This window comes from Haliotis cracherodii, unplaced genomic scaffold, assembly GCF_022045235.1.
Source record: "Haliotis cracherodii isolate W230 unplaced genomic scaffold, xgHalCrac1.p SCAF_1, whole genome shotgun sequence".
NCBI classification, from domain to species: Eukaryota; Metazoa; Mollusca; class Gastropoda; order Lepetellida; family Haliotidae; genus Haliotis; species Haliotis cracherodii.
In genome coordinates, this window is record NW_027266264.1 from 44540402 (window position 1) to 44559987 (window position 19586).

At 39.9% G+C, this 19586-nt stretch overlaps 1 protein-coding gene across 2 annotated transcripts in view; it reads right to left on the reverse strand.

Annotated features, from left to right (window-relative positions):
* The window catches only part of LOC139478191 (myotubularin-related protein 9-like), a 247404-nt gene that overhangs the window by 196465 nt on the left and 31353 nt on the right, over positions 1–19586 (reverse strand). For both annotated transcript variants that reach the window (XM_071260560.1, XM_071260568.1), the window contains exons 2-3: positions 10975–11130; positions 10381–10540 (exon numbers count right to left, since the gene is read on the reverse strand). In XM_071260560.1, coding sequence (XP_071116661.1) covers positions 10381–10540; positions 10975–11121 — 307 coding nt within the window. In that variant the 5' untranslated portion in view covers positions 11122–11130. The remainder of the gene's footprint in view (positions 1–10380; positions 10541–10974; positions 11131–19586) is intronic.

Consider the following 19586-nt stretch of genomic DNA (forward strand, 5'->3'; position numbering starts at 1 on the left):
GTATGCTTTTGGTTATCTGGAAAAATCCCTGAACTGTTCACCAGTCGTGTAAAGATTGGCAGCAGAACATCCAAAAGATCCAAAAATAGTTGAGTTGGTACACTACATGTGGTCATCTTTATGAGCAATTCAATTTGTGCTTCACCAAAGGGTTTGAACTGAGTGAGAACTTCACAGTCTGTCCAATGATCATGGTTCATATTGTCCATTTGATCTGTGAGAGGTGAGGTGCTCCTGATGAGACACCATTCCATTGTTTTAGAAACATGTCCCACATGGTGATGTCAGTCCTACATGGTTTTGAAATCGTCAATTGATGCAACTCTTTCGCAGTCATGGACATTTGAATAAGGTAGGATATGAACGATCTACTGGGTATGATCACACGAGAAGCAAAGTTTAAATAGCCCAGCAAAGGAGTAGCTCTTTCTTCATACTTTTTTCCTGCCCAAGAAAGAATGCAACACCTGTCTGATCCAAGAAAGCTTATCTTTGGGGAGGTAGTATTTGAGTTGTGTATGATCTCCAGGTACTGCAGTTTAGTCGCTTGACCAATGGTCTTGTGCTGCGCTAGGACAAAGGTGTAGGACAAAGTTAAGTTTGTAATTGTTTTCCAGAATCCAGCACAAGGCTTGAGAAAGAGTGTCGAATATCACAGGGCTTGAACGACACCCAAAAGCAAGTCTAGTGTAAAAATTATAACTTATCCTTTCACTTGAAACCAAAGAAGGGCCATGTGTCTGGATGGAGGGGCACTTGAGGCATCCTTGATATCTGCTTTGCACATCCAAGCCCCCTTCCGCAGCTGTTTCAATTTGTATATAGCATTGTCAGTTGTCACGTAGGATAAAGTACAGGAATCTTTGTCTATCAAGTCATTGATACAGGGTACATTGTCTGAGTTGTGTGGAGCTGACAAATCAAGGATAAGACTAACTCTGAATGTTTGAAAAGGTGCCTGTTCGAAGGGTCCAATTACGTCGCCTTGTCTCACCTCTTTGTGCGCTAGTGCAATTACGGCCTCAGGGCGGCCGAGGACTGTGGTCCAGGATGTAAATTGGGGTCCCAACCATTGACAAATCCTTCAATAACATATTCTGAAAAGGCTCTCTCAGGGTGAGGTGCTAGCCTGAGTTGCAAAATGTTCAGGTTCACGGATGGGTAAGATGCAGCAACTTGAGGTAGGATAGATGCATGTGGTAGTCAATCATTCTTCTCCTTCCTGGACTTGTAACCTTTATGCTGATTTACCATGCACTGTGATTGTCCATGTCCCTGATCTTTACACGTGACATGTGCGTAGTTACAGTATGCTCTTTGACATCCCCGGACATTGCAATTGTTACAAATTTCTTTACTGTTGTGCATTACCCTGTTTCTGCCTTTCGTGTCTCTAGGGTAACACCCACCGGTCCTGAACCAGACCGTCATAGTGTGAGGGCCTTTGGGGCCTGTGCCAAGGTTGTTGTGTAGTGGCATTGTTTAGGCATGTGTCTATCATGTGAGTCATGCTGCTGCAGAGTTGGCGAAATTTGGCTTTCTTGCTGGAGGTGCACAAATTGTAGAAGTTTGTGTCTCTGTGACCTCAGTTAATAAGAGTAGGTGAATGGACGTATGCCGCCTCTCTTGCAGCAATTTGTGGTAATGATAGTGGCTGTTGCCTCAATACTCCCTTGCTAGTTGGATGCATGTTGCTAGTTGGATGTTCTGGCAGAGATCTAGTTCCATCATTTTTTGTGAGTTGCCTTGTGAGTAAACTCTTTTGTAGATACCAAAGGTGTCTAGGAAGTCATGAAGTGATAAGGAGCGGTTCAGTTTGGTGTTATCTTTGATTCGAACAGTCTGTCCATTAAACTCTGATGTCCTGATTTCACTAGAATCTAAACCAGAAGCGTAGTCTAATAACACGGCCAAATTAATATATTTACCTTCTAGTATCTGCTTGGTAAGTGCTGGTGATCCGATGTCAGTGTATGGTAAGGAATCCAAGGGCACACAGTGAGGGAATGTAGATAACCGTGAGTTGGAAGGCAGTTGCGTAGGTTCTAGCGCTTGTGTGGCCTGTGCTGTTAGTGTGCCATCTCTAGCAAAGGAGTAGACTAGATCTTTTAATTCTTGGAGCTTTCTCCGTATAATGGCAGTGTCATCTTGTACGCCGGAAGACGTTCAACTTGCTGCCGGCTGCGCATGCAGTGCGTGTTTGATGATGGCATGTCATGATATATTGTGTCAGTGGATTGACTGCTTGGTTAAGCGTTAACGATGAGAATGGTCAGCTTTGAGAGTCTGATGAACTTATAGATGTAGGGGCGACATTGTTACCATCTTCCGTATTGAAATCAAAACTGGACGATGATGTCACAGTGTTGGTACGTCTTGCACTTCTCGGATGATGGCTATCTGTGGCATAATTGACAGTCAATTGTCAAAGTCTTTCTGGTCCATGCAACTGGGATAGAAAGCCCAAATCAGTCAGTTGTTTGCGCATCAGTGTCATGGTTGTTCTGGGTCATTGACCTAGATTTGTCATCTCCATAATGGTCGACCTGGCTTGTCTCCGGAACTTGTGGAAGTGGAACTGTGGCCCTAGTGCTGCGGGATGTACACTGTTTGGCTCCTCAGGATGGCCTAGAAGAGTTGGTGATGCCGTCAAAAAACACAAAATGTGAATGGACGATGATAGGATTTAGCTATTGTCACAGGATTACAAGTATGACTGCGTGAGAACTTAATTGCTGACCAGACGAAGACAAAGGAGGCAGATGCAGTCTGACGTGGAATTGGAAAAAGGCATGAGTATGATTGTTGGGCACAAACTAAAATACAAATTCTCCTTGTTCACAAAGCAATCCATGCATAAATGTGTCACCACTCACCACTGAAATATGTTGTGTCTATGAGCCTTTTTCATATTTACTCACAGTTACTTCTTATACGATATTTATTTATAATTGATCCATATTTCATTACCAAATATCGATCACTAAAATATATATCGACAGCCAGCCCTAGTCCATGGTGATTGCTCCTAGCCAGCACACAGAGAGCATGTTCATACCAACACGAACAACTAATATACCGGTACAAGTGGCAAGGGTTCCCATCATTGAGGGGAGAGGAACACATCAATGTAAATTTACATAAATTGAATATTCATAACATTAACATATATCATCCACTACTGGCACCCGCAGGAGATATCGCTGCAATGAAATTGCATCATAATGCCTTGCAGGCCATTGTGATGTCATTGGTTACCATTATGTCACAATCAAATTAGATCACTAATGGCTCTGCTACTGAAGCTGTAAGCAGTACTTTTCACACTTAGACACTGCTTATTACTGTCTACAAACTGAAAAAGTTGGAAGAATGATGTTGGATGCTCAATAAAATCTCACCCTCGTGTCTTTTGATATCAAATATATCAACACTCGTTGATAAAAACTCAACTCAAGTTGATATACGAGGGGTGTTCATTAAAGATTTCCCCTGACCCACTTCCGATGGACCTAGTGGAATGAAACTTGGCTAGGTATTAGTCTTTCTCCACATAGGAACCACCAAGAGTTACACACTTCTCCCATTGTTTTACGCAACTATAGAGACCTCGCTTGTAAAATCCCTCATTTTGAGTCTTAAACCAGGACTTGACTTCAGAAATCAGTGTTTCATCATCTGTGAAACGTTTTCCCTTCAAAAATGACTTCATGGTTGGAAAGAGGTGGAAGTCAGATGGTGCAAGGTCAGGAGAGTAAGGAGGATGTGGAAGGATTTCATAGCCACAGGACCGCGCTTCTGTCTGGGCAACATGAAAGTTGTGTACTGGAGCATTGTCTTGCAGGAGACGGACACCCTTGGTCAGCATGCCACGCCTCTTAAGCTTGAAAGCGTTCCGCAATTTCCGCAGCAGTGAAGCATAATAAGCTCCTGTAATTGTGGTACCCTTTGCCAAGAAATCCATCATCACTACTCCGTGCTGGTCCCAAAACACCGTGAGCATGACCTTGCCTGCAGAGGGTTGGACACGTGCCTTCTTTGGGGGTGGTGACTCCACATGCTTCCATTGCATCGACTGAACTTTAGTCTCAGGTTCATAGTGATGGACCCATGTTTCATCCTGTGTGATAAGTCTGTCAAAAAAGTTTGCCTGTTTTTTTTGGCACATGTCCAAACGATCCTTTGAGTAATTGACTCATTCCTGCTTTTGGAGAGGTGTGAGCAGCCTGGGAATCTATCGTGCAGACACCTTATGCATGTTCAAATTGTCATGGATGATTTTTTCCACAGACCCTACACTGACCTTGACATCTTGTGCTAACTGGCGAACAGTTATACGTCGGTCTGCCAAAATGGCGGTCTCCACTTGATGGATAGTGTCCTCATCAATGGCTGAATGGGGGCGACCAGGAATGGCAGCTGTTTCCACAGATGTCCGACCACACTTGAACTGGCGATGCCAGTGTTTAACAATGCCATATGATGGGGCATCTTCCCCATAAGTTGCTTTCATTTCATCGAAAGTTTCTTTTGGTGTGCGACCTTTCAAATATAAAATTCACTGCTCACTATTCTACTGGCTCCATTGTTACACCCAACTCGATCATAACACCAGTAAAAGTGGTAAGATTAATAGTTCGGTGCTGCAAGTTCAGACATAACCCATAGATACATGTATTATTACACATGTGAAATTTCAACCAAATATGATAACATTCATTGGTTTAGGGGAAATCTTTAATGAACACCCCTCGTATTTGTAATCAAAAGACACTTGGGTGAGATTCTCTATATTCTTCCTTACACAACACATTGCAATTTCTTTATCATTTCGATCACCATACACAGAACCCAAAATGTGCCTCTACTAAATCTGGGGCATTCATTACCTTTGGTACCTAAAAAGAGTTATCTCCCCTTAATCCCTCAATGCCATATAATCAGCACACAGCTTGAACATCTTGCAAAGGGAATGGCTGAGATTTGTTGTGTCAGGATAATTATATTGGAATGATGAATTTTCAAATTCATATAAATTATTCTTATCCTGACACAATGCATTGAAACGTTTTTCCCTAACGTGGTGATGGGTAAGCTAAATACAAAATGCATGATTGTTAACCTACCACAAACTTACAGCATATCAAATTTGATTATGCTCCATGTAGAAAAAACTGAGAAAGAGGCATAAACATACTCTATATCTCCGGGGATCGCATTTTGGTAAATCTACACAAGCCCCAGGAGTAGTATACACTACATTCCATAACTTACTTCCCCTATTTTCGTGAAACTTTCTTATCACTATTGTGTCACTAACAGAATTATTGCGCCACTTTTGAAACACTTTCCTGCCATTTTCGTGATAATATTTTACAAGATCACAGCAATTTCGCAACACTTTCATGGCACTATTGCGCCATATTCACTTAGGAAAACGGACAAATGTATCAGAGAAGGTAATTTGTAATCATAAATGTCCAAAGAAGGATTTTAATTAACAGAGGTAACCATAATTTGTTCCAAGCACCTACGGTATTCGGTAATAACATCAACAGTTTAAATAATAAGTCCCAAGCCGAGAATCTGATGGCACACAAGTTCAGTAGCATGTATGGCCACCATGTGCGTTGACAACTGCCACACAACGCCTCCGCATGGACCTTGTGATGCTCGTGAACACATGATTGGGAAGACGACGCCATTGTTGCTGCAAATTGGTGCCAAGATCTTGCAAATTCTGTGGTTGGTTCTGGAGAGTGCGCAGACTTCTGCCAAGAGCATCCCAGACGTGTTCGATGGGATTGAGGTCGGGAGACCTTGACGGCCAGTCCAGGATGTTGACTCATGCATTCTGAAGGAAATTCCTTGTCAAAATTGCTGTGTGGGGTCTGGCATTGTCGTGTTGGAAGATCAAACTGGGGCCATAAGTTCTGGTGCCAGTACCTTGTCGCGGTAAGCAGCAGCGTTGAGGTTGCCACGGATGACAAGAAGCCTGGAACGTGCATTGCCACAGAAAGCACCCCACACCATGACACTTCCGCCTCGAAATCTGTCAACTTCCTGTACACAACACTGGGCGGAACGTTCATGACGGCACCTCAACACCCTCGCCCTACCATCAGCAAATCGAAGATTAAATTGGGATTCATCAGCGAAGATGACTTGATTCCAATTCTTCTGAGTCCATCGTGAGTGTCGCTGTGCCCACAATTGACGTTGACGTCTGTGTAATTGAGTCAGAATCGGCCCGCAGTATGGCCGTCGTGCTTGAAGGTGAGCAGTTCTCAGACGGTTTCGAACAGTTTGCGCATTCAGTATACCCCTTAACAGTTCATTTCTGGTTGATGTAGCCGTCAAAAATTGGTTACAGAGGTGACGTAAGACAATCTAACGATCCTCTGCATATGACGTCACACGTGGTCGACCTGGCCGAGGGCGATCAGCGGTGGTACCCGTTTGCTGTAGACGCGTCTGCAAATCATAAACAGTCTGTCGACTACAACCCATCGTCCTTGCGACTTCAGCTACGGACGTTCCCGTCTGCAACATGCCGATTGCACGTTCACGTTGCACATTTGAAAGGCGTGGTATAACAAATGGCTGTAAAGACTTTTGTTTTCTTGTGTTTTTCTTTTTTTGTTAATGACTGCTAACAAGTATGGCTGAAAACATGTGCGGTATTATGGCCACATGACCAGTTGCACGTGAAAAACCACTTTTGCCACTATAGTGCTGTGCACATGATTTTGATCGATTCACCTGCACAAAAACGGGTGTTATCTGAAGACAATACGTGGCCATTACTGTTTAAATACACAATAACGGTCCACAATGATAACTGGTCAAAATGTTAAAGTTTTAGGATTGTGAAGTTTTTAATTTGGTTTAGTATATTTACATAGATTTATCAGACTGATTATAACTAGATTTGACTGAGAAAGTTAAATTAATAAGACGTATATTTCTTAGAATTGATGAGTACATGTAAATCTTCCATGAACTGTTATTTGAGCATCTTCTGGATTTATAACATGGTGCCCTGATTTTGATTTCAGTGATTCGTTCTGATAAGCAGAGCCCCCTTCTAACTTTCCACTTCTATACCTGTTGTCAGTGTTAAAAACATTTCAATGTTCTAAAACAGATAATTAAACAGTTGGTACACATATGCATCCAGCCGTTGGCCACGGACATTTCATAATTTCATAAATCAATTTCTGAACTGTTCTAACAGGGTTATTTTGTAAAAATTGTACATAGCAAAAGTGTCAGTTTAAGGTAGGTATATAGCATACAGGCTTAGCCTTAAATATATGCAATATATTATTATACACAGACTTCTACCTTTAGAAACACATGTATGTATTTAAAGCAATGTCCTTGAAAAAAGGCCTGGGGGAATGTTATCTGGGATGGTAGGTGGCCTGACGATTGTGTTGTATTATTTTCCACTTACATGGAATTAACTTTTCGCAAACACCCAGTACCATCACTATTTGATGGTGATTTATAAAAGCAGCGTTAAACCAAACTCACTCACTATAAACACATGCTCACGATACAGCTGGAATCGTACAATCGACTCTTTTTGGCGCTTTTAGTATGAAACTGTAACATATCAAATATTCCACCAGCATCGTTGGCGGCTGTTAGTGCAGTCAGTATAGACGCTTGTATTTCAAAGTATACCAATATACGAAATCAAGTTCGAATCCATCTGTCTGCGACACATTCATAGTTGCTTGTGGTGTTGTTATGATATAACAAGGCAATTGGCTTAACCGATAACACACTCACAAGTAATCAGAACCTCTCTTACTTTCCTGAACATGTTTGAGCTCAAATTAATGAATTGAATTGTTTACAAATATCAAGCGATGGATGGAATAAATATCGATCTTCTCTATCCAGGAAATATTTACCAGAGACAATGTAAAAAGAAAACCAAATCACTCTTTTGCAAAATGATACATAAAGATAACCAATGAAGCGTATTGATTGGTAAAACAATAGTGGATCATTGGGGTCGTCTCACAGGCAAGTGAGCGAAGCTAATGATGGTGAGCTAAGGTTTCAACACCACAGGACCGACCCTAAACAACCAGCCACCTCGAAGGCTGGCATTCTAATAATAGTAAGCAGGGTCCAAACCAGAAAAACATTTACATATGGAACAAAAAGCTACAGAAATCCTGGTTATGCAGCTGAATGCTGGAGGTCGTCTGACACCTAATCAGTTGGTCGATAAACCGTGAAGCGGAAAGTTAAGAAAAATCGCCATTACGGTCGGGTTATTTCAATGTGAACACAATTGAATATTGGAATTAAAGAGTAGCTCCCTATACATCTTAGTAATAAAGACAAAACTAGCTCACCAGGTAAATCTTTACTTACTACGTCACAGAGCCCCTGTAGACAACCAATCTGGCGAATCAGATATTGCGAGTTGGGCTGATTGTAGTTTGAATCCGTGAATGAGATATGGCTAGACTTAAAGCTTCCAACTCCAAGCTGTTTATGTGCCACTTTCGGTGAGCACCTGACCATAGCCCTGAGGCTGTCTGGCCTTGCAGATAAGCACTCCACCCCTGAAGGGAGGCGTCTACGAACAGGTGTAGATAACCCGGATAAAGAGACTCCTCCAAAGACATTCAACTCTACCGTCCACCAATTAAGGTAACCCCTTATTTGAGCCAGTAGAGTGATGGCCTTGAGTGGATCCTGATGCCTGATGTAAGGATTCAGGTGAGTAACCCTAACACTTGCCACTGGTGAAGTGTGCGTGGTTGATGAAGAGCAGGTGACAGGAGGCGTAAAATCTTGTGCCATCTGTCCCTTGGAACTGATAGGAGATCCTGGTGAAATCCCGGTGGCGAACAACGTCTGCGTGTGTTGATGACACAAGAGTCAGTCGTCTATGTATGACTCGAACCAAATGTTCCTCAGGTGTAGAAACGCAGTTTTTGACTTCATTATTTGTGTAAATAGCCACAGGGACAATGAAAAGCCAAATAGGAGGACTGCCCATTGGTAGTGAATCCCATTGAACTGGAATCTGAGGAACCTGCAGTCGGAGGGATGGATTGGTATATGCAGGTATGCATTCCGCTTATCGAGACTGATCAAGGACTCAAACGCCTTTATGCTGGTTCTGAGTAGTCTCAACGTGATGAGGCAGAAATAGGGTTAATGCTTCAGGCAATGTTGGTTGAAAACAGAGAGATTGTGTATCATTCTCATCTTGTCCGAGTCCTTCTTGGGTACAAGGAAGATGTGGGAATAAAAACCTGGTGCTAACGCTGGTGTTTGTACAATCTCTATGGCTCTCTTTACCAACAGAATGTCTATGTTGGCCTTTAATAGCAGTTGTTGCTTTCCTGGATAATACCAAGGAAGTGGAGCCGTGGTCAATGGTAGAAGAACCTCTACATCTAGTAGTATGTTGAGAACATAATCGTACTTGAGGAAGCGACAGTTCTTCAAAAATCAATTCAGTCTCCCGTCTACGGGAGTATCGACAATTTGGACGGCTGGGGGCGGGACTGTCGTGACTGTCCAACATCTCAGTGTTAACCCCTCTTATCACCTCCCCTACTGTGGTATTTACCACGCTCTGCCAAGCCCTTTCCTTATCGTATAAAAGAAACAAGGTGTCAGACTGATGAACTTCATTAGTTATGGAAATATCAAAACTTTTTCCTTGGTATATATCACGGGCCGTTAAGTGTATTTGCCATATTGCTTGTTTCCTTAACCAATCCTTGGCCACATCTTTAGATACCTTAGCAGCTGCAGCTACTTTCTGTATTGACCCTTTACCTTTCCAATATCCTTGCGGGCTATGGTAAATTTTATCCATTATTAATTAATTTTGATGTTCCTGTAATTAACTATTCAGATAAGGTTAGATCAAATGATCATCATCACATAAAACTGAAGGCCTCCATGGAAGCATTATCAGGCTCTGGACCTGGTCCAGGGTGGGGTGCCCCAACACCCCCATCGCCTATACTAATCCTGGATCCATTCCCATGGTTCTCGCAATCTTAAATTCCCCACGCTTGATTTTCAATAGCCAAGTCGATTTGCTGCGCTACTCAGTCTAATGGACTCATCAGAATGCCAGTGACAAACCAGCCTCAATGTGAAGTTGGCAATATCAACATGTTCATTATGATAGTTTGCAAACAATTTGCCATTGAAAGATTGACTGACCCACAAAACAAAATCCTCAAAAATCTTTTGATGGAAAGGATGTCTTCATGTCCATAAAAACTAGCAGTGGCAAGTCCCTTACCCATTTCCTTTTCCTCAATGTTTCATTGGTCTGGAGAAATAGAGGATGAGTATTGAGTCAATATACACATGAGAAATTACCTATGTTTGAGAGTTGCTCTACTGAGCTGGATACACTTATGCAGTCATCTGCACTTGGAATGTCGAGCTGTACAACACCAAAGTCTTTACATCTGAGGTAGAGACTTCCACCAGAACCACTAAGTTTCTTCTCAATACTGTCAACAGCACTGTGAAGAAGCTGGAAACATAGAAAAAAATGTTGTGGTGAGATTATTTTTCGGAACATTAATAATTGTTTTGTTAGAAAGAAAAACAGTAACCTTGACCAGATGTACATACAGTCATCAGCTAACACACTACCAGGCCATTTCCCTACAAGAACCAGTTTACACGACACTTGGTATCAACCGGGGTACATAAAAAGTAATACACATGGGAAGGATCATGAATAAAATGTACATGTGGAGGGTCATTGAAAAGTATGACAAGCATTAGGGGAAGATCCATATTTTCATTACATTAGTGCATCAAAAACGTTGGACACCCCCACCTCCTGTTATAAATGACTGGTCCCTACTTTAATGGATGATCGAGTGATGATGGAAGCATGATGCAACACAATCAGCTTTGAGATAATCACCCAATGACATTTACTCTCTATCTAAAACCTACCCAAAGTTCTTCTCTTTGGTCTTTGCGAGAAGACAAAATAAGATGATGGCCTGTAACACATAGTGTGCCCTCCACAGAGCCCTCAAATGGTCTCCTCATTATCACACCATCAACCATTGGGATCTTGATGAAGTCTGCGAATTCCATTCTGTAAAACTAAAGTTACGAGGTATGTCAACAGATTAAAGGTACAATAAGAAACACCATATTCGACGTAATAATCACCCAGAATGCTCTTACAATTAGAAATAGGGGGCTCTTATTAGAACATAATTGTGGTGAAAGAGTTGAAAGATCGTAAATTTCGTAGTTTATGCTGACAGCCTGAAATGATACAAAAGAAAAGTCTGTGCGTATTATGCACGACAGATATCTTTTTCAAAAATTTAATTGCCCGTAATTAAGGGTGCATATAACACACAAGTGCGTATTATACACAAATAAATAAGTCTTGTGTACATTGATCCATCGGAAGGGTGCTAATTGGGATTGATCACTAGCCTATATATTAACAAATATTGCCGTGGGCACTTATTACGTCGAATACGGAACTTTCTGATCTCATCAGATTCCACATTCGCGTGGACATGAATAATGAGAAGCATGTGTGTGACCTCTGACAAATAAAAACTGACTAAAAACTGTTTGAATATTACATCCAAAACTGACAAAAATGGCCTCAGACAACCCAACAAAACAGACAAAAACAAACTCATGTAGGACTATGATTTAGGTGAGATAAGAACAGTGCCATGACAGTGCAGCTCACATGGACATACAGTCCAAGTTGGAAATGTCAACAAAGACAGGCATTTCACATAAATTCACCATATTTTTTGTTGACACCACTTCCACTATCGTATGTGAGAATGTCCTCAAGTAGTATAGACAAAGACAGTTCTGGACCACTTCCACTATCGTATGTGAGAATGTCCTCAAGTAGTATAGACAAAGACAGTTCTGGACCACTTCCACTATCGTATGTGAGAATGTCCTCAAGTAGTATAGACAAAGACAGTTCTGGACCACTTCCACTATCGTATGTGAGAATGTCCTCAAGTAGTATAGACAAAGACAGTTCTGGACAACTTCCACTGGAACCAGTTTTATATACCTATAGTGCTACTAAAGAGGGAATTTGTTATGCAAAAATGATGATGCGATCAACGATCGTCATGATTCGTATTAAAAGAAACATCAATATTAATTAATAATGGATAAAATTTCCTATATCCCACGAGGATATTGGAAAGGTATAGGAGCAATACAAAAATTAGCCACTGCAGCTAAGGTATCTAAAGATGTGGCCAAGGATTGGCTAAAGAAACAAGCGAAGTTTGATATTTTTACTAAGTTCTTCATTCATTTTACTAGGAGACCAGACTATATATTATAGACTTATGTAAGCATTCATTTAAATGTGATCCAACGACAGGAAACAATCTATTTTTAATCTCCAACCAGTTCTTTGGTTTTGGCACGGAATAATTGACGCGCTTGTCTCCCCTGTTCTATGAACTTTTTTTTCTCGTGTTCGCTAATACCACTGGTCTTACAAGAATTGGATCGAATCTCCAGCTTCATTGCATTGTATTTGGGGAGTTCTGACAACACGAAACGAAACTCCTCCTCTGATATCTTACAATCAGCAAGTGCTGTTGAAATATGATCCCCAATGCTGTTCAACTCTGTGCTTCGGCGAGTATCTGAATATTATCATGCTTTAATGCTTTCTTTTGCAACTTACGAGAAATAAATTTTAGCGCTATTCAGGCCAGTCCTGAGACTCCGGCTGCTACTTCCATACCAAGTACGATAGGCGCAGCGATTATAGTTGATAATAAACCAACACCGGCTACACAGAGTCCCATGCCAGCTGTTACAAGCGCAGTGTCAACTCCGTCGAGAGCATTAACAGCTCTGCGATACTTTTTATACAATCCAAGTCTAAACTCCCTCTCCTTATCTATTTGATGTTTTATGTTGCTTATTTGATGTAATCAAAATCCATCAACAGTATCCATCTTTTCAGATGCTTCATCGAGCACCGGATATAAACTCATAATGTACATTATTATATCATATAATAGTCTTTAATTGATCTTGCTTAAATGTTTTGAGAGTATACATCAACCTCATTAAATGTATATTATACGGCATAAACATCTTAGTAAGAGAAATGCTTTCACCCTTATTAATTTGGACCCCTTCAAGGTTCTACTACACCAAATCAGAACCAGTTTGGACAGTGCGGTTTTCGTAGGGAGCCTTCAGTGCAGATCGAGTGATATCTGCAGGCTGTGATTGGAGGATATTCTGTAAGATTTTTATGTCTTTCAAATGTACATCCATCCAGTTATTAAAACTATGTTTTTCTATATTTAGTACTGTCTTTTTCAGCATGATGACTTATGCTTAATGTGACCACAGCTATTTTCAAGTAGGTGACATTTGGTGCAAAACTGGGTGTGGTGTGTTTAGCTTCCTGTACTCGGAAAAGGAGCTGGCTAAGCTAGTCATTTTTTATTTTTTATTGCTGCTCTAAGGCCAAACTGTGCACACACGTACAGGTAATAGCTGTTGAATGCTTGGTTATTTTTAAAAAATATATAACGTTACTATAGAAGTCTATGGGAAAACATTTGGTTGTGTGTAACCTCAAGGGTTGCAAACAACGGGTGATACTCACATATAAATAATACTACAACGTTGACGCTTGTGTTTCTTTAGCCATTTAATTGATAGACCTGGTAATATCTTGAAGGCATCTACCGATGCATCCCCAAACAAGACTTCAATAATAAGTGTAGAAAGATCAGGTATAGCATTCAAATTCTGTTTTATATCATTGAATTCAGTAACCAAATTTAAACTAACATTTTTTAATGCTGGACGACTCAATAACATATGACCTGGGTTTTCTGGTAGGGGAGCAACTAACACTTTTTCATTTTGATGGGATATAAGCCCCGAGTACAATCCCACTATTTATTATCTTACTTAATTGATGTCCCTTACCCGTCATCACATATGGTGGGGCAATGGCAATATTCAGTAGCCACTTGAATTTTTCTTCGACCATAGTCCATTTATTATCATCGTTGCGAGTAAGACTGTATGAAGTGTTTTTATTGAGTAACTTAAATCTCCTAGATTACCTGTGAATACATCTTATTTCTGTTTGTATACATTATCTTGTAAGTGTAAAGCGTATAACTTGCCATTGGTACCGGGTTTACTGAATCCTTTTGTGTCTCCAAGATCAGAAAGCGTAATTGTATTACATTGCCTAAGGTTATGCGCTCCAGGGCCTGATGAATCAACCATTATCTATAATATTGAGTGTTACACTCAAGTATCCTATATGCACAAGTTGATGTTTTACATCTAATACAGAAATTCTGAGATCTGAAATAATGCCCGCTTTAACTTTTTATATTGTTGTCATGGTGACTGATTTACGACACCCATTGTCTGAAGAACATTTGATTGCAAAGGCTCATTACCCGGATTCTCCACCAATTTATCATGGAACTGTTCTGGGTGAACAATACCTTCCAAATGACGTGCTGGTTTTCTTGGGGAATTAGTCAGCAAAGAGCCAGGGTCACAGGAGACTAATCACAATTTTATTTACAAGAACAATTTACAATTTATGCTTAGATAATAACTGAGGGTGCCACAGAGAGTTGGTACACACTCTGGGCTGTGGGAGAGAGGTCTGCTTGGTAAGAGAGTCAAACCCCTTCTCTGCTAGAACTTGGCTACAGTATGTATTTAATGAAAGTTTGAACAATAGAAAGGAATGTGATTGGTTGATACACGATTGGTTGTGTCCTATGCTAAATGGATGGCTGGACAGAGGGGAATACTAAATCCTGTTAATCCTGTTGGACTGGCACTAATCTTGTTGACATATTTACTGGATGCTTTGAAAGAGATTAGGGTGTCACTATAGATGAGCTTGTATGGGGGCTAATCCTTAATGCCCTATAGACGAGCTTGTATGGGGGCTAATCCTTAATGAGTCTTAATTGAAGTAATGTTATTCTAATATACCCCGGTAGAGTTGTCATGGTGACTGATTTACGACACCCATTGTCTGAAGAACATTTGATTGCAAAGGCTCATTACCCTGGAGCCATGACATCTATATGCCTTGAAACACTCAATTGTTAGTTCTAAGAGAGCAAATGGCAAAATCTACTACAGAGTGAAATGGAAGGATCCAGAAAGAGGAAACACATGGGAGTATGGCAGCAGCATTCCAGACTCCATTAGGAGAGAATTTCACCTCAAAAGAAGTATGTCAGGAAAACGACGAAAACGTCCACTGAAGAATCATAAGTTTTTCGACAAAAAGGATTCAGCACAAGACAATAAATCAGTCAATGTTCTGTCAGGTAAGTCAATGTCAGGGAATGTCCAGCAAACCATGTCCACCAAACCATGCATAGAATTAGATGTCAAACCATATCTGTTTTTTCCAAAACACCTACGAAAAGTAGATCATAAAATAGAAAGAGTTCTGGGCATTGAAATTATTCAAGGAGACTGCTATGTCAAGGTCTCATATAAAGAAAATCCTGATCAATTCACATGCTATTTTGAAAGTGTTCCTCCCCACCTCATACAGCGCTACCTTGATGATAGCTGGAAGGATCTCCGTAAGTGGTGCTGTCTAGAAGATAATCCTCCATATGATCCAGAGGAAGCACCAATTTATAAATCCAAAAGGGTTATTTTTCCACATAAAGACTTTGGAAATATCAACACCTTTTTCTACCGTGAATCATATTCGAATTACATAAATTGTGGTACCACTCAACCATACGGTGATCTACTCCCCATATATACCGACAGCTGCCAATTGAACATATTCTTGATCAAAATACAAAATCTCCTGAATAAACGGTGCAAATCACGATACAGCTATTAGCTGTATCTTGTTATGTTTTCTTGTGTCCAGTCCTTTCACTATGGGTCGCCAGTTGAGAACAAATGGCATCAGCCTGATCATCTGAGTTATTTGTATCACAACAAATTTTGAGCATTGACCTGATCAACCAATCTCAAAAGCGAAGTGAAATGACACAAAGCAAACCATACTGCGAATCAAACCCAAACCGTACCGAAGCGAGGAAAACCCTACTGCGAATCAAACCCAAACCGTACCGAAGCGAAGCAAACCCTACTGCGAATCAAACCCTAACCATACCGAAGCGAAGCAAACCATAATGCGAATCGAACCCAAACCGTACTGAAGCTAAGCATACCCTACTGCAAATCGACACGAAACCGTACCGAAGCGAAGCAAACCATACTGCAAATCGAACCGAAACCGTACCGAAGCGAAGCAAACCATACTGCAAATCGAACCGAAACCGTACCGAAGCGAAGCAAACCGTACCGAAGCAAAATAAACCAAACCCTATCGCATTGAACCGAAATCAAAGAAAAGGCAAAGCAAATAGTTACGAAAACTAACAAATAATTCTAAAAAGAATATACATAAGTTCTAACACCTTTTGTATACCTTATTTGTGTAATAAATCAATGCACTTGTTATATGCACATGCACATATATGTATAATGCATCTAATGATTGTATCCAAAAATAGAAGGATATTACCATTTTTCTAAAAAAAAAATTCTCATGATATACTTTTGTAATTTGCCGCCAATACATTCTTCCTGGTCATGACACCGTTTAGTAATAATTATGTACTGATCTTTTACATCATAATTATCATATTTGTTTTATTTTCTAGTTATTACAGACAAACTGAGGAAGTATTTATATATGACATATTATTTGAACATGCTAACTCTCTTTTCTTTGTTTCCATGTAAAACCTCCATGGACACAGCTTACTATCTTACAACCCCAATCCAGGATGTGGAACTCAAGGCCTCCTACATCACCCATAAAACCACCAGTACAGAGTGCCAAGACAAGCCAGCTCCACATCCAGATTCCCTGATGACAGCATTTTTATATTATGTTTTCCTTATATCAAAGAGACTCTATAATAATTATTATTCACTACTACCAGTTTAACTTTATACATTGTCCATCTAAGCCTTCATTATTTTTATTTTTACACGTTTGGGGTCCAAACTTTTTCGGACGGAGGGGAATTTATCATGGTTAACATTTATACTAAGTTATCTTATAATAATTAGATCTACATCAAGTGCTTTTATGAGTTATCATGGTGTAATATTTATACATCATTTCATATGATTATAGTTTAGCAAGTTATAATTATCATTAGGTAAAATGCATATATAAAATATCAGTAGTTTCAGTTAAAGCTTTGTAGATGGTTGCTAGCCTAAGGTATCAAGATCCCATCTCCCAGACAAAGGATATTTATTTAAGTATATCTGTCATCACCTACCGGGGTATATTAGAATAACATTACTTCAATTAAGACTCATTAAGGATTAGCCCCCATACAAGCTCGTCTATAGGGCATTAAGGATTAGCCCCCATACAAGCTCATCTATAGTGACACCCTAATCTCTTTCAAAGCATCCAGTAAATATGTCAACAAGATTAGTGCCAGTCCAACAGGATTAACAGGATTTAGTATTCCCCTCTGTCCAGCCATCCATTTAGCATAGGACACAACCAATCGTGTATCAACCAATCACATTCCTTTCTATTGTTCAAACTTTCATTAAATACATACTGTAGCCAAGTTCTAGCAGAGAAGGGGTTTGACTCTCTTACCAAGCAGACCTCTCTCCCACAGCCCAGAGTGTGTACCAACTCTCTGTGGCACCCTCAGTTATTATCTAAGCATAAATTGTAAATTGTTAATTGTTCTTGTAAATAAAATTGTGATTAGTCTCCTGTGACTCTGGCTCTTTGCTGACTAATTCCCCAAGAAAACCAGCACGTCATTTGGAAGGTATTGTTCACCCAGAACAGTTCCATGATATTGTAATGATGAGAAAGATTCCATTCTATCACTTTTGTATTTTTCATCTTTGATTGGAATAGCTCTTAGCGGAGTTGAAGGACTTTCGAGTTGAATATTATCCGTTGTACTGATCTGATCAAGATGGATGCATAACTCTTATAGGGAACTAAATCTGGTTATTTAACTCCATGCAATGTTTCGTTGGGTTGTGTTACTTCTTTTTGTCCAGAAAATCCAAGTGTATTTGATAAGTACGGGAGAAGAGTTCCACCCTTTTCTCCAGAGTTTAAAATCAGCACCACATTCGACTCATTTTGTGTGAGACTAGCTCCCCAAGGCTTTCATCAGAGTGTAATGATGGTTTTGATTATTTTTTTGTTTTCAATTAGTATTGTCGCATTATTTTTTCTCACAGCACTTATATTGGTCCACCGTGGGTAATACGTTACATCGCAGAGAGCAACTTCAAGTTGCCCAGCCGAGTTATCGATAGCATGAAGCAGTTGAATAGACTGGCCATTTGTTATTCCTGGGAGTGTAACAGTATATATTAAATATACAAAGATACTATATCATAACTTAAATATGAAATCAACTTACATTATAAACCTCCAGTGACGTCATCCTATTGTTCTCTGGTCGGGTTAAATCTCATAAACAGGGATGCTGTAATGTCCCTGGGATTTTATATCATATCCCCGGGATTTTATAGGATATGCAAGTCATATTTGCTATATAATGTGTTATAATATCTGATGGATTTTATATTATGTCCTGGTTATTTTATTTATACAACTTCGGTTCAGATTGTAACATGTAATTAAATGTAAAATCAAATGACAAATATTTTCTTTATATTCCCGAGGATCGAACACGCAACCACAAGACTACAGAGGCGCTGATAAATCACAATGTTTTTAGGATGTCCTTTTCAAGATCTGTATGCCAGCAACAGATATTTTACGCCCGTTTCCCTAATGTTCATGGAAAGTATGTTCGAAACATAAAAATGTTGATAAATGTTGTTTTAAGTTTCTTTTTTCAGTTCATAAGTTAGATAAAAGACTTCCCCTCGGGTTGTTAGTGATATTTAAAACCCTTTCCCTTGGAAAATCCCTTGGGGTAAGCCCCTCTGGATGCGGATTTTAGATATCATAACAACCCTCGGACGTGTTTTATCCTATACTTACGAATCAGTCAATTTTAGTAAGTGCCTCTGGTGCTAAGTTTTTCGTTCATTTCCCTGATATCTTTGAAAAATACAGGGTCACAGCATACTTAAAGAAATCAGTGCCCCATTACCACAGGATCGAGCATGGAATGCATCAAATAATCCATACGATAGGTTTGCGTATGAATGTATTTGTCAGGAATTTAATATTTCTACAAGTAAAGATTGGCGTATTAAAGGACTTAACCATGGTCTAGGTGTTCCGTACAGCGGACAAAAAACTGTTAGAGAAGAAAGTGATGATCATTCGATCCATTTAAGTGGTGACAGAAAAACAATCTTTTTGTAAGAATGCATAATCTTTATCATGGCTGGGAACTTTCGAGTAACAATTGGAGAGGAGATCTTATGAGCTTTAAGAATGGTTTAGCTTATATTGTTACAAGATTTGTGCAACTAAACGATACAGCAAACTCTTGGAATGAATTTCTATATGATAAAACAGAAAA